The following is a 15628-nucleotide window of genomic DNA, read 5'->3' as shown; positions in this document are numbered from 1 at the left end:
CTGGGGATTTCAGCTAGGTGGACCCCAGAATTTAAAAGGCTCAAACTATAAAGGAAATTACACACAGCCTCTGTTTAAATGAGCTTCTCTGGTGGCTCAGTGGCAAAGAACCCGCCTGCAAAGCAGAAGAGGTCGGTTGGATCCCTGGGTCAGGAAGATCCCCTGGAGGAGGGCACCGCAAACCACTCCATATCCTTGCCTGGGGAATCCCATGAACAGAGGAGCCTGGCGGGCCACAGTCCACGGGGTCACAAAGAGTCAGACACGACTTAGCAACTAAACAACAACATCTGTTTAAATGACACTTAATGTTTGCGTGTGTGCATGCTAAGTGACTTCAGCCATGTTCAACTCTTTGTGACCCCATGGATGGTAGCCTGCCAGATTCCTCTGTTCATGGGATTCTCCAGGCAAGAATACTGGAGTGAGTTGCCACGCCCTTCTCTAGGAAATCTTCCCAACCCAGGGATCGAACCTGCATCTCTTAGGCCCCTGGCATTGGTAGATGGGTTCTTTACCACTAGCACCACGTGGGAAGTCCCATACTCAGTGTTTATGGAAAGTTAACTCTGGGAGTCGGCAATGGACAGGGAGGCCTAGCATGCTGCAGTCCATGGGGTCGAAAAGAGTCGGACATGACTGAGCAACTGAACTGAACTCTGCACTAAGAATTCAAGTGCTTTGTGTATACTAACTCATAGAATAATCCTCAGGGCAACCTCTGAAGATGGCAGTGTTATTAAGTCATCTCCTGATTGAGGAAACTGAGGCAAGGAGAACTGAGTGCTCTGCCACAATGCCACGGGTGCACCCCTAAAAGTGGCAGGGCTGGTCCCAGAGCCCAGACAGTCGAGTTCTAGAGCTCTCACTCCCAACCGTGACTCTCCACAGCCTCCATGTTGGAAGGGAGTCCTGGAGACTAGAGGATGGGAACCCCTCTCTGGGCTACACTGGCAGCTTCTGGACACACGTGAAGGACTTCCTGAAGGTGAGGGAGAGCACAGTTTCATGCACAAGGATGACTTAGAGACAACCACTGATGGAGGGGTGTCTCTCGCTGGGTCTCTCCAGCCCTGTCGGATCCCCATGTTCCCCGACCAGCTCTGACCCCACCTCCACCTCTGGTGCTCAGCGGAGGGGCGATCAGTGACTCTTACCAGCGGGTTCTTGTAATAAAGCAGCCTGCGCTCCTGGGGATCCAGAGCAAACCACCTTTTCTTGAAAGGTTCTCTCTGCTGCAGAAGAGGGAACTTCGTATCAGGCTTGGCCAGGCCAGGGTGGGGGGGGGGGCACACAGCCAGCCTGGGCCAGGACAAGAGAGCTGGCCAGTTCCTGGCTTGGCAGCCGGACACCTCAGCGCTGCCCCCACCCCTGGGCCTCGACCTCTGATGGCTCCAAACACCCCACTTCCACCCCAGCTTTCCCTTGCGGCCTCCAGCCGCTCCCTATGTGCGTTGGAAGAAGCATTTTCCTCTTTCTCAGGCTGTGGACAAGACATCTCAGAAAAAGGAAGCTGGGAAATCAGAAGTGGCTACTGCTCAGCGCTTCTGAAAGCCCTGGCCTTGGCCAAATTCTATAACCTAGGTCAGGGGAAGGAAAGTCCCCCTAAGAGCCACAGGGGCGGTGCCACCAGCTGGTGAAGGACAAAAACTTGCAACCCTTTATAAACCCAGCCATCTGAGGCTTCCTTTACCGTGAATGCCTAACACTTTCACTGTCATCTTAACAAACATCGCGTCAGCGTATTACACCTTAAAAAAAAAAAAGCATCGAAAAGCCATTGCTTTGGGATTTTTTCTTTTTTTTTTTTTTTTTAGGGAGTTCCTCTGCTTTTCTCTGGGAGAAGGAAATGACACCCCACTCCAGTGTTCTTGCCTGGGAAATCGCATGGACAGAGGAGCCTGGCAGGCTACAGTCCACGGTGTTGCAGAGTCAGACAAGACTGAGCACGCACACATCTGCTTGCTTCTTCCTTCTTCCTTCTCCTCCTCCCTTCCCTGCTTCCCCGCACCACCCCCCCCCCAGCAGAACCCCCCACCATCTCCATCTTCTGGCTTGGAGCCTCACCCCACCAGCATCCAGGCTGGGTCTGAGATGTCCTGGGGCGGCAGGGGCCTCACTGGCCTCCAAGCATAGGTACCGAGGTGAGTTCTCTCAGACCAATCACTACTCCTGCCTCACTTGAACAGTCCTGGTAGGGCCCCAGCTTGGAGCACACAAGTTTTTAAGAGCTGCCCCCCAAAGGAGCTGTGCTTTTCAACTGTGCTTTCCCAAGAACAGGGTCAGTTAGATGGTGTAAAGACGAGAGCCACTGATGGTGATGCTGATCAAGAAGGAAGATGCCCAGTTGCAGGAAGAAGCGCCTGAAGTGAGGCTGGACCACCATCGAGCCACCCCATCTCCACTTGGTCCTTCACCCCCGGAACTCACAAAAGTCCATTTACTTCCACTTCCTCCCTCCTCCCTGCCCCTGGTTCCCCATTTTCCCACCTCCCCACTTTGGCCCCATTGCCCAGTGGGACTGAGGCCATGAAAGTCCCCCCCAGGAACATGGGATGTACCTTTGGACCAGTCTTTTCCATGAAGCCTTGTTTGAGATAGTTCCTGGTGATGAGGGGCACAAGCTGCGGGAAGAGAGACACACACTGACCCCCTGCCTCCCACCCCAGGAGGCCGAGCTTCCCCAGCGAACTTGGGCTCCCCGACAAAGGGGGAAGTTTGCAATGGGGAAGGATGTGTGCACATGGTTATATTTGGTATGGATACAACGCTAACATTTCGACAGAGCCTGACAATAGCACCCCAGATGTCTGCAGAGCTAACCAGCACAGCTGAGTCTTGGTATAAAGACTTAGTTTAAGGGTTCCTTCAGCAATTTCAGGAGGAGGACACAGGTCAGGTTCTGACGAGACCCTCCTGGTATCAGGGTGGGTATCTACTGTGGGTCATCAGTTGGATGGCATCACCGACTCGATGGACATGAGTTTGAGCAAGCTCCGGGAGTAGGTGATGGACAGGGAAACCTGACGTGCTGCAGTCCATGGGGTTGCAAAGAGTTGGACATGACTGAGCGACTGAACTGACTGACTGACTGCATGTCAGGCTCTGCACGTAATTCTCAACCACCCTGTGGGGTGGATGTTATCATTTTCATGGTCTGCATGAAGAAACAAGACCTCAGAAAAAGTCACTGAGGATTTTCCCAAAGACATGTCGCTGGTAGGATGAAGAACTTTCACCACCTAGAGCCGACCAGCCAGACCCTAGTGATACTCTACTGCTACTGTTTGATGCTCAAGTATAAATATGCCAGAACCTTCTGATCAGACCCTTGGCCAAGACCTGGGCATAGGTGGGGATTCTGAGCCAGGGCCATAGGAGGCGATGGCAGGATGGATTAAGTAGAGAAAGCTCTGGACTAGGAGTCAGGAGACTTGAGTTCTAGCTCCAGGTCTGACCTCAACCAGCGGTGTTACCTTGGTAAGACCATATGCCTCTCTGGGCCTGTTTCCTTCTATGTAATAAGAATACCACGTTATGTGATCCGCAAGACCGTCCTACACTCAGAGAAGCTTCCAGGGATTGACACTGGCCTCCTATGTTCCAGGGTGTCAAACTGGCAAGTCTAGAGCTTCAGATGAGAACAGAGCCTGGGTCAAGAGCAGGGGCAAAGGGGATGTAAGGTTTGGGAGTAGGAATGGGAAGTCTGAAGGGAGAAAGTTGTGAGCAAGAAACCAAAAATATAAAGGACACCACTCCCCTTTCCCTAAAATGCATTCTGGAGGCTTTAATTCCTTCATTTGGAGCAAAGACAAGATTCCTAATTGCTCAGTCGTCTGAGCTGAAGCCTGAGCAGGGTGAGTCTAGGCCTTGAGAAGGAGAAAGAGGCTGGGGATGGGGTACTATGCACTGCACCTTAGATGCCTTGGCTCACTGGACACATGTAGCCCTCAAGGCAGGGACTGTCCCAGTGGTGACAGATGAGTAAACTGGGGCTCGGAGAGGTGAGGCCACTTGCCCTTCGTAACACATCAGCTTCCCTGCCTTTGGGTCCATGTGTTTCTTTGTACAGGACCACAATCCCACTGGGGTCCCCCAGGTTTCTGGCACTGGATCCCTGAGCTCGAACCAGACTTGGGTGGTTGCTCAGAACATCACACCCTATGTAGACATGGGGGGAGGAAAGACAGGGAAAGAGGCAGGCGGGGAGGAAACTAGGGGTGGATAAGGGGTAACGATAGTGGATGAGGGAGGAAGAGGACATTGAGGATGTTGACCAAAGCCCAGTTTCCCCCGCACGGGTCAGCCGAGTTGGAGAGCTGCCCAGACAATGAGGTGGGGCGTCTGCAATTTGTCCTCCAGTCTTTCCAAGCAGCAGTCAGCAACCCCAGTGCCACACCCACGCAAGTGGGCATTCACCCGCTATGGGTGCTGACTCTGCAGACCGGGAGGGCCCTGAGCCAGGCCTGGCTAGAGGAATTCATAGAGACCTGCCATCCCAGTGCATCCCTAGGTCTGGAGTGGACCCCATCCCGGACACTTTGGTCCCTGCAAACTGGGGAATTAAGGAGCACTTAGGGTTTAAGAAGGGTCTAACAGTTGGGAATAAGAAAGTCCCAGGAATGGGACTTCCCTGGTGGTCCAGTGGTTAAGACTCTGCACTTCTACTGCAGGGGGCACAGGTCCCATCCCTAATCAGGGAAATAATACCCCGCATGCTATGTGGTATGGCCAAAAAAGAAAAATCACAAGATTAACATGGTCTTTCCAGCCCCTATCTCTTACAAAACCCTTCCAGAGCAGGCCTAACACAGGGCCCAGAGTACAGCACCTCAGAGTTAGAAGAGACCCTGGAGATGACCCAGAACAAGCGCATCTTACAGATGTGGGAACAGATGCGCACAGAGGCGACTCCACCTGCAGCGGTCACACAGCAAGTCAGCAGCAGAGCATCCACAAGGGCCCAGGCCTCCCAGCTCACACCTTCCGGCCCACACTCTGCAGCTTCCCCAGCCGAGCCTGAGGGATATACGTGGATGCCCCAACCTCTGAAGACAACTGAAACGAAGTTCTCAGGCTCACTGTCACCTTGGCCATGAAAGGCAGACTCTTCCTGTTAGAATGACAATGGGAAAGATCCCACTGCCTTCCTTAAAGCAGACCAGGAAAGGGCAAAGTGGGGGGTGTTCAAGTGGGAAGAACACCTTCGGTTATGCACTTGACCTTCCTGGGACTCCATTTCTAATCACTGGAATGGGAATAATCACCTCACCTAACTGCTGGCTGCAAAGGACGATTAGATAAAAGGGACGACAAGATAAAGCAGGTTCAGCAGCATGTTATAAGCAGTATGTGAGGGACCATTTGTGCATTTCAGTGGGAGAAGTCAGAAAGAGATGCCCAAATCCTGCCTTTTGACACTGTGAGTGACGTATCCCAAAGGGGAGAGTCTGATCTGCTTTTTCGAGACTGCCTTGCCAACGATGAGGCCATAACCCCCAGCCTCCCCAGGAGAAAGCTTTCGGTTTCCCGCTGAGGTCCCCAACCCCAAGGCTCAAGGTCTTTCCTGCAGTCACACTGAGTCTGGCCTCTGCGTGTCTTTGAGGTCAGCCAACCAGGAGCATAGGAGGTGGCAGACAGGAGCCGTGGAAGTTGGGGTCTGCATTTAGCTCACCTCAGACTCTGGGAGCTCAGGAAGGGCCATTTTAAGGTATTGGAGACGGGCTGCACGGAGGGCGTTGAACCAGTCCACTATCTCCTGCAGAGAGACATGCAAAGGACAGACAGACAGTCAATGAGACTGAGTGCAGGCTGGGAGCCTGGGGTTGGGGTGGGGTGCCAGGGCGGGCAGCTGAGGCTGGTAGCAGGCAGCCAGCTGGATCTTCAGGTTTGGACACATGCATACCCCCCAGTCCTACTCAGGCTGACCCCAGGCACCTGGGAGGATGGTGCCAGAGCCCAGGGCGGCACCTGAGCAAGTGGGAAACACATCCCCAGGGCCATGGGAAAGGACCGAGGCCAACTGCACAGGAGCTACGCAGCGGCCCAGCACAGTGCTTGGCACTTGCTGCTGTGTGTATGCATCATCCGAGGATCTCGTTAAAATGCAGATTTGAATTCAGTGGGTTTGGGGTGGGGCCTGAGATTCTGCATTCCTAACAAGTTCACAGATGATGAGTTGCTGGTCATTGGGAGACACGTTGAGGAGCAAAGGTCGTCAGATGTCAAAGATCGGCTTTCAGGTGGGGGCAGGTACACCTGGGGATGCTCCATCAGTGCAGATGCTCATCACCTGGAGTGCAACTTAGGCTGAAGCTGGCGTGGACCTCCTGTGTCCCTCTGGGAGAGTGCCTCCCTCAGCAGTGTCTACCATCATCTCTCATCTGCTGAACCCCTTATTCCAGCTGGTTCTGCCTCTGCTCTGCCACTCTTCATTCAGACCTTACGGGAGCCAGAGTGATTTTCAAATTGCAAATCTAACTGAGTCTAGCTTAGAGTCCTCTCCACTACCCTCAGGGAGAGTCTTAAGTTCTTTAGTATGACTTACTTTGCCCTCTGGACTTCCCCGACAGCTCAGACAGTAAAGAATCTGCCTGCGATGCAGGAGACCCAGGTTCGATCCCTGGGTCAGGAAGATCCCCTGGAGAAGAAAATGGCAACCCACTGCAGTCTTCTTGCCTGGAGAATCCCATGGACAGAGGAGCCTAGCGGGCTACAGTCTGTGGGGTCACAAAGAGTGGGACAGGACGAAGTGACTAACACTATCACTTTCACTTTGCTCTCTGAGCTCTTTCCATACAAAATCATTTGCAATCACTGCTCCCATGTTCTTCCCTTCTCTTGGAACACTCTGCCTCACCCACCTCTCTGCCCTCACCCTTGATACATCTTTTATCTAGAACATTCTATTCATCCTGAGAGTGAGTTTAGATGGAATAGATTTTTGCTCCACCCAAACCCTGATTCTATGAAAAATGCCCCACCCATTCTCAGCCACGCACCACCCATCCACAGTTGCAGTCACACTTGCTGCTATGATCCTACCCCTTCTTGGCCACAGAAACTGGATGAGGGCTGGACCAATACAGAGGCTGAACAGGGCTTATCAGATTCTATCTCACAGGAGTATAGAATTGAGGAGAGGAAAGACCTGTTCAAATAGCTGCTGTGCTGCACTTGGATGTAATACAGTGATTGAGAAATTCATTTGAATCTGGTTTCAAAGGTATGAAACATCAGTACCTTTTCTCTGTTTTAGGTCAAGCTTTGCTGGTTCAGTATTCCTAAGCTCTCTTGACCAGGGCATTAAGAACCTTATAGGGTTTCAGGCACTCAGGGAAGGGGATCATCCCCACGGAAGACCCACCTAGGCCTTCACTTTGGAAAGACTCTTCCGGTCACAAATCCAACCTGCATACAGGTTTGTTTGTCCTTAAGTTTTGCCTGTTTCAGTTCTCTATACATGTGTTCCTGTTTGCCACAGACTTAAGGCTGTTCACTTCACTTTTAATTTGCCCACCTGGCTCCTGCAGGCGTGAGTTTGTAGCCCCCCATTTATGCCCATCTAAGGGAGAAGCTGGGGCATCACCAGGGAGAAGAGACTGACCAGAACCAGGTTGTCAGACGCTCTACAGCTGAGCCAGTGGGAGGGAGTCAGGTACCATAAGTGTCTGAGATCGTGGGCACCTCAGCAAAAGTCCTTCAGCAGTGATGGGCGTGGAGAGGTAGCCACTGGTATCCAGTCAGTGGACTGGGGCTACAGCAGTGAGCCCACCATGGATTGAGAGCCAGGGATCACCTCCATGCCTCCTGGACTGCACCAGTCCCAAGATTCTGGTAAAGCCAATGGAGGGAGCTGAGAAAAATGAGTGACACTAGACTTCTTGGCAGTTTGGGGAATGAGATCCTTGCATTTAGAGAAGCAAAGAAGTGAGATGTCACTTGCACTCCTGGTTTTATAAAACAATGTGTTCCTGTTAAGAGTGTATTCTCTCTCTCTCCAAACACACACAGAATCACACACACCACAGTTCCTAATTCTAATCTCTCAGGTGGCCCAACCATGCTTCTGTCCCTTGAAATAAATACCCCTGTTTCTTTTCCACTCATGACCCTTTTAAGCTGGTTTGAGTGTTCCCCTTCTCAGCATATTCACACAATTCTTAAGTAGAACCTCCTTGTTTGGAAAACCTTTTAGATTGCCCCCTCCCACCCCAACCCCCGCCTCCCCCAGACTAGGCCACTTATATGTCTCCTGTGTGTGTCTGTAGCACGGCCTCCACCAGCATCATCACATAGTATCTTCAGGGCCTATTTCCCCATCTGTCTCTTTCCCAGGACTATGAGATCCTAGAAGCCCACTCATGGCTCTGCCTCATTCACTACACACCCCAGTACTGTGCACGTTGCAGGGAGGGGCGCCATAAGGATTTATTGAAAGAGTGACGTCCTGACCGCAGAAATGATCAGAAATGGCTCTCAAGAGCTTGTCTTCCGCTGCTGCCACAGTCATGAACAAATAACAACAGTGACAACTAATGTTTATAATGCACTTCACAGTAATGAGATGCATTCACATTCATGGTTCACAGTCTCTCAATCCTCAAGACCCCTCCGGGAAGTGGGTATTATCAACCATACACAAGCAGGCTTAGGAGGGGAAGGGACCTGCCCTAGTAACACGCCAGGAGTGGCAGGAGCAGGGTCCCAACTTCTGACTCCAAACCCCAGCCCTTCAGACCACGCCGGGACGTCAGCCCAGACTGTGGAGAGAGCACGAAGCCTGCTTGGAGGACGATCCACAGTCAGTATCGCAGTGCTGGGGCCTCTTGGGAAGATCCAGTCCCTGTATCTAGTTTCTGACTCCTGCTGTCAAGGGTCTTCCCTCCAGCAGAGGCGCACGAGGTGTCAGACAGGTGCAGGGTTCAGGAACCATCGGCCACGTGACTCTGAGCAAATTACCTAACACGCCCATGCCTCAGTGCGTGCGTACTAAGTCGCTTCAGTTGTGCGCAACCCTTTGCAACTCTATGGCCGTAGCCCGCCAGGTTCCTCTGTCCATGGGATTCTCCAGGCAAAAATACTGGAGTGGGTTGCCACGGCTTCCTCCAAGGGATCTTCCTGACCCAAGGACTGAACTTTCATCTCCTGTGACTCCTGTATTGCCGGTGGATTCTTTACCGCTGAGCCACCAGGGAAGTCCCATGCCTCAGTAACATGGGGATAAAACATTTCCAGGGTTGTTTTGAAGATTAAGAACTGACGTACAGGACTTCCCTGGCAGTCCAGTGATTAAGACTCCACACTTCCAATGGTTCCATCTTTGGTCAGGGAACGAAGATCCCACATGCCGCACAGTGCAGCCAAATTAATTAATTAATTTTTTTTAAAAGAAAAGGAATGATGTATAGTGATCACCAAGAAAAGTGCCCAGCTACAGAATTAATAGCAACTCATAGAATGTCAGCCCCCACCTCTGCACCTCCTCACCTCCACTTAGAATCTCTGACCCTTGCCCAGTCACATGACCCTACCATTTAGAGCTGGCTTTTGTCTTTGCAGCTGTACTATTGTCCTGCTCTTCTCTGATGGAGCTGACTTCCTGGACCTTTGATAGAGCTTCTCAAACTTCAGTGTGCCTGAATATCACCTGGGGATCCTGTGAAAATGCAGTTTCTAACTCAGCAGGTCCAGGGTGGGCCCGAGACGCTAGTTCTAACAAGCGCCCAGGTGATGATCCTGCAGCTGGGACCGGACCACACACTGAGAAGGGAGGCCGTGGGATGCACTGTTTGAGCTTCGAGTCATCCCTCCTCTCATATTTGGAATCTCTGGCTGCACCCGATTTGCCACCTCTGGGCATAGTCCTGTCTGCTAACTGGATGCCCCTGGGTGGCTATGCACCATCCAGACACACCCCCGGTCCCCTCCAGGTTCCTCTCCCAGATCTCACTCTGCCTTAACTTCTACTCTGTCTCCGACCAGAAGTGACAACAGGAACTTCCCTGACAGTTCGTTGGTTAAGACTCAGTGCTTTCACTGCCGAGGGCCCGGGTTTGATCCCTGGTTGGGGAACTAAGATCCCACAAGCCACGCAGTGTGGCCAAAAACAGAAAGTGACAACAGATTAAAGCAAACAGCAGCAGCGAATCTCAAGAGCCTATTGCTCCAGGGAGTCAGGGAGCTGGGCCTTCGAGGTTCGGGTCTACTGAGCTGGAGGCTGGAGTGGCAACGCCATCCTCTCACCTTCCCATTCTCGTGGTACACAAACAAGTTCCGAACGTGGCCGTCTCTCCGGTAGGTGATCTGCAGCCCGTGGGGGTTCCCAATCTTCTCTGTCTGGAAGGTGGCATTCAAGTCCTTGATGCTGATGACAGCTTTGGGGTCTTTACCCTAAAAGAGAGGAATCGGATACTTAGGATGCCTACAAGCAGTGGAGTGACTTCTCATCACCTTCGTCGGTGAGCCTTAAGGCAAACATGACCAATTCGGAACTCCACATAAGTTTTTAATGTTCTTGCCATAATATCAAGATCCACAGATATTCTACCACTCTCTGTATCCAGCCATCCCACCAATCCTGCTTAATCAGTGGGCTTCTCTGAACTGGAAGGGGGCTTGGAAAGACCGTAACTTAGAACTTTTCAAGCTTTTCAGCTATAGAACTTTTTCTAAAATAAATCATTAGGATTTCCCTTAGCGGTCCAGTGGTTAGGACTCCATGCTTCCACTGTAGGGGGCACGGGTTCAGTTCCTGGTCAGGAAACTAAGATCCTTCATGCTGTGCAACCAAAAAAAAAATTTATAATGAATATCCATGGAAGCCAATCAAATGAAATAGATAAACAAGTAAAAGCAGGGGTGGGGGCCTCAGAGCATGCCTTCCCACACTCTACTCTGTTCTCAGGGTCTGAACAGAGTCTGAGCACTCCCTGATGCTAAGAAGGCAAAGGGAAAACAAATGCTTCCTTTCATAACTGATGAGAGGAAGAAAAATGATACCAACAATCTAGTCCCATAGTAGCTGTAGCTGTAGTCACATGTAGATACTAAAATTAAAATGAATTAAAGTTAGGACTTCAGGGACTTCCCTGGTGGTCCAGTGGCTAAGACTCGGTGCTTCCAATGCAAGGGGCCCAGGTTCGTCCCCTGGTCAGGGATCTAGATCCCATAGCTTCCTGGAGTTCCTGCACGCCACAATGAAGACCAAAGATCCTGAGTGCTGCAACCAAGACCCATCACAGCCAAATAAATAAGTAAATTTTTTTTTAGAGAGACTTTAGTTCCTTGGCACACGTACTCCCATTTCAGTTCTCAGTGGCCATTTGTGGCTAGTGGTTAGAGTTCTGGACAGATGCAGACATAGAACATTTCCATCACTGACAAAAGTTCTAATGGACAGTCTTCTCTAGAGGGAAACTTGATCTTATTTATTAAAACACTGACTGTTTTGCCCTGACCCACAATTTCACATCTCAGAATCTATCTGAGAAAGTAACTGCATTACTATGCAAATACATATGTCAAAAGATGTTTTATTACCATGTTGCTTATATCAGTAAAAAAAAAATTATTTAAATGTCCATCAATGATAATGGGTTAAATAAATAAATAAATCATGGCACATCCACACAACAAAATATCACAGAATTGTCTAAGGAAAATTTAAATCAATATTACTAATATGAAAAAATATCCATGATATCTACGTGTAAGAAATACCAAGTACTAGGACAGGATATATAGTAGGAACCTATAAATGCAAAAATTGTACACACATATATATGCATATGCTACCTGCATATAGTGTATATATGATGTACATAAACTATATGTGTATATGTTTATTTGCACATACATAAGAAGTTTGGACAGATTCAGGCCAACATTCTTCATAATGACTTTCTTGAAAGATTACTAGAAGACTTTCCTTTTAAAATATTTACTATGAAAAATACTAAAAATACAAAAAAAGTATATTTTGACAATATTGTTCCTTAAAAGGAAATTTATTTTAAAAATATGACATTACTAATAAAGTCAAAATCCCTTTAATTACTACTTACCCTGTCCCTTCCCCTCCTCCATTCCCCACAGTCAATCACTGTCATGAGTTTGATGTTCATCCTTCTAGCTCACTTTTTATACTTTTATACACACAATACACATGCTTATGAACTTACATGTGTTATGTGGCTTTAATTTACATAAATGGTATCATATAATATAGCTCATTCTACATCTTACTTTTGTCACTCAACCTGGTAGTTTTTAGTTCTATCCATGTTGAAATAAATCCATCTACTCAGCTCTTGTAAATGACTATACCAAAAGTTATCCATTTATTTTCCTGGTGACAAATATTGAGATCGTTTCTAATTTTTTGCTGCAGTCAGCTTGCGTCCTTGGCATCCATCTGTGAGGGTGTCTCTAGGTCACAGTACATACTTAGGAATGGAATTGCTAGCTCATAAGTGTGTACATCCTTGACTTACTGAAAACTGCTAAGTTATTTCACTACTAGCTCTCCGCAGTGGTTGCCCCAATATTTACTTCCAACAATAACACAGAAGAGTTTTCCTTTCTCCATATCCTCACCAACACTTGATGCTGCCAGTTTTCTAACATTTTGCCAACACGATGAGTTTGAGTGGACTCTCAGTTTGTGGTTAATTTTCACATATTCAGCTTAACTGAGGTATAATTTGTCAGCAATAAATGGAACTCATTTTAAGAGTACAGTTTTTTTGACAAGCATATATGCTCACGTAACCACCACCACCACAGTCAAGATATACATCAGGGACTTCCCTGGTGGTCCAGTGATTAAGAATCCCCCTTGCAATGCAGGGGACGAAGGCTCAGTCTCTAGTCAGGGACTAAGATCCTACATGCCGCAGAGCAACTAAGTCCATGAGCCACAACTACTGAGCTGATGTGCTCTAGAGCCCATGCGCCACAACAAGAGAAGCCACCAGAGTGAGGAGCCCGTGTACCACTAGAGAGTAACTCCTGCTCGCCACAACTAGAAAAAGCTTCAGTGCAACAATGAAGACCCAGCACAGCCAAAAAAAGGAATAAATACTTTTTTTTTTAAAAAGAGGCGTAATCTCTATCCCCTCCCCAATGACTGATGCTGAAGCTGAAACTCCAATACTTTGGCCAGCTGATGCGAAGAACTGACTCACTGGAAAAGGTCCTGATGCCGGGAAAGATTGAAGGCGGGAGGAGAAGGGGAATGACAGAGGATGAGATGGTTGGATGGCATCACCGACTCAATGGACATGAGTTTGGGTAAACTCTGGGAGTTGGTGATGGACAGGGAGGCCTGGCGTGCTGCGGTCCATGGGGTCACAAAGAGTCAGACATGACTGAGCGACTGAACTGAACTGAATTGAACCGAATTGGTTTTGGTTGCATGACTGGAACTGACCAATAGCAAGCAGTTCCTGGCCTAAACTTTGAGAGGCCTGGCAGCATCCTCGTTTGCTTGGGGGAAGTTGGCCGCCATGCTGTAACAAAGCTTGAGCTGGACTCCTGAATGAGGAACATTCACAGAGAGAAAAACCACAAGGAAGCAAAGCACGAGACATGTGAGTGAAGGCTTTCTGGGTCTCCCAGCCCAGCCCAGGAAAATGTAGCAGAGGGAATGACCCAGTTGAAGTCACAGGGAGTACCCTGTAGCAGCCACCACCTGCTCAAATTCCTGGCCCCAGAGGATTATGAGACACAATCAATTGCTATTTCAAGCCACTAACTTTTAGGGTGGTGTGTCACTCAGTAACAAATACCTAAAATACTCAGTCCTTAGACATCTTTTCTCATCCACCCCCACCCCCCACCTCAGTGATTCCAACCAGTCCTGTTGCTCAACCAGTTTGCACGCTGCTGACTCCAGCTCAAAACTTTCCCCAAACCTCTAGACTCAGAACTTCTGAGAACGGCTTCCTCAGTCTCTACGTGGATGACTAATAAGCATCTCAAAGGAAAAAGGACTCATGATCATCCCCTCAGGGAGCTAAATCTTTGCCATCTCAGCAAATGACAAACTAACCTCATAGTTGCATAAGGCAAAAAATCTGGGATGCATTCTTATTTTTTTGCTGTGCTGGGTCTTTGTGGCTGCCCTTGGGCTTTCTCTAGCTGCCGCGAGAGGAGGCTACTCTCTCTCTAGTTGCATGGGCTTCTTATTGAGATGTCTTCTCTTATTGTGGCTCACGGGCCCCAGAGCTCTTGGCTCAGTAGTTGTGGCACACAGGCTTCGTTCTTCACAGCCCGTGGAATCTTCCTGGAGCAGAGATCGAACCTGTGTCTTCTGCACTGGTGGGCGGATTCTTACCATTGGACCACCAGAGAAGTCCTGTGGATCATCCTTGATCCCTCTGGCTTTCACACCCCATGTCCAATCCTTTGGTATATCTCACTGGTTCTATTTCCAAACTGCATGCAGACCACTTTTAACCATCTCCAACACCATTATCCTGATCTTGGATTATTGTAGTAGCTTCCTAACTGGTTTCTCTGCTTCTACTCTTGCCTCCTCCTGCCCCACTCTTGCCCAAGTAGCAGCCAGAGTGTCTCTTTTTAAAAGTTTTAGTCAAAGCTTATCACTCTTCTGCTCAAAACCCTCCTGCGTGCATGCTAAGTCACTTCAGTCATGTCTGATTCTTTGTGATGCTATGGATCATAGCCCACCAGGCTCCAAAGTCCAAGGGATTCTCCAGTCAAGAACGTTGGAGCGGGTTGCCATGCCCTCCTGCAGGGGATCTTCCTGACCCAGGGACCGAATTTGGGTCTCTTATATCTCCTGCATTGGCAGGCAGGTTCTTTACCACTAGTGCCACCGGAGAAGCCCCAAAACCCTCATATGTCTTCCCAATAGCAGAGTAAAATCCAAACACAAAAATTTTTTGTAAAAATATTCTGGTGATAAACCATAATGAAAAAGAATATTAAGAAATAAGAATGTAATTTTTTTTAAAAGATCATACACCCAATAAGGGCCTTGTATATAGACTATAAAAAGAACTATTACAGTTCAAAAAAAAAAACCAAATATCATAATCAAAATATGAGAAAAGGCTCTGAATAAACATTTCTACAAAGAAGATGTGCAATTGGCCAGTAAGTACATCAGAAGACACACAATATCACTAGCCATCAAGGAAATGCAAATCAAAATCACAATGAGATATTATCTTGTACCCATTAAGATGGCTATGATCAAAAAGACAGATAATAACAAACATTGGTGAGGGTGTGGAGAACCCTCATACACTACTGGTGAGAATGTAAAATGGTGCAGCTACTTTGGAAAAATTTCTCAAAAAATTAAACATAGAGTTACCATATGACTCAGCAGTTCCACTCCTAGGGAGAATTACCCAAGAAAATTGGAAACGTAGATTCACATAAAACCTTGTACATGAATGTTCATAGCAGCATTATTCATACTAACCAAAAAGTGGAAACAACTGTCCATCAGCTGATGAATAAATAAGTGAAATGTGGTATATCCATACAGTGGAATATTACTTGGCAATAAAAAGAAATGAAGTACTGATACATGCTACAACATGAATGATCCTTAAAAACCTAATGCTAAATGAAGGGAGTCTGCTATAAAGGA

At 48.5% G+C, this 15628-nt stretch overlaps 1 protein-coding gene across 3 annotated transcripts in view; it reads right to left on the bottom strand.

Moving 5' to 3' along the window:
* Positions 1-15628, bottom strand: part of ADAP2 (ArfGAP with dual PH domains 2) — a 28725-nt gene that overhangs the window by 2984 nt on the left and 10113 nt on the right. For all 3 annotated transcript variants that reach the window (XM_043480543.1, XM_043480548.1, XM_043480535.1), the window contains 4 exons: positions 10246-10392; positions 5675-5758; positions 2562-2624; positions 1158-1235 (listed from right to left, as the gene is read on the bottom strand). In XM_043480543.1, coding sequence (XP_043336478.1) covers positions 1158-1235; positions 2562-2624; positions 5675-5758; positions 10246-10392 — 372 coding nt within the window. The remainder of the gene's footprint in view (positions 1-1157; positions 1236-2561; positions 2625-5674; positions 5759-10245; positions 10393-15628) is intronic.

Source organism: Cervus canadensis, chromosome 1, assembly GCF_019320065.1.
Source record: "Cervus canadensis isolate Bull #8, Minnesota chromosome 1, ASM1932006v1, whole genome shotgun sequence".
Lineage (NCBI taxonomy): Eukaryota > Metazoa > Chordata > Mammalia > Artiodactyla > Cervidae > Cervus > Cervus canadensis.
Note: the sequence above shows the minus strand (reverse complement) of the source record. Positions and strands in the feature narration are given on the sequence as shown.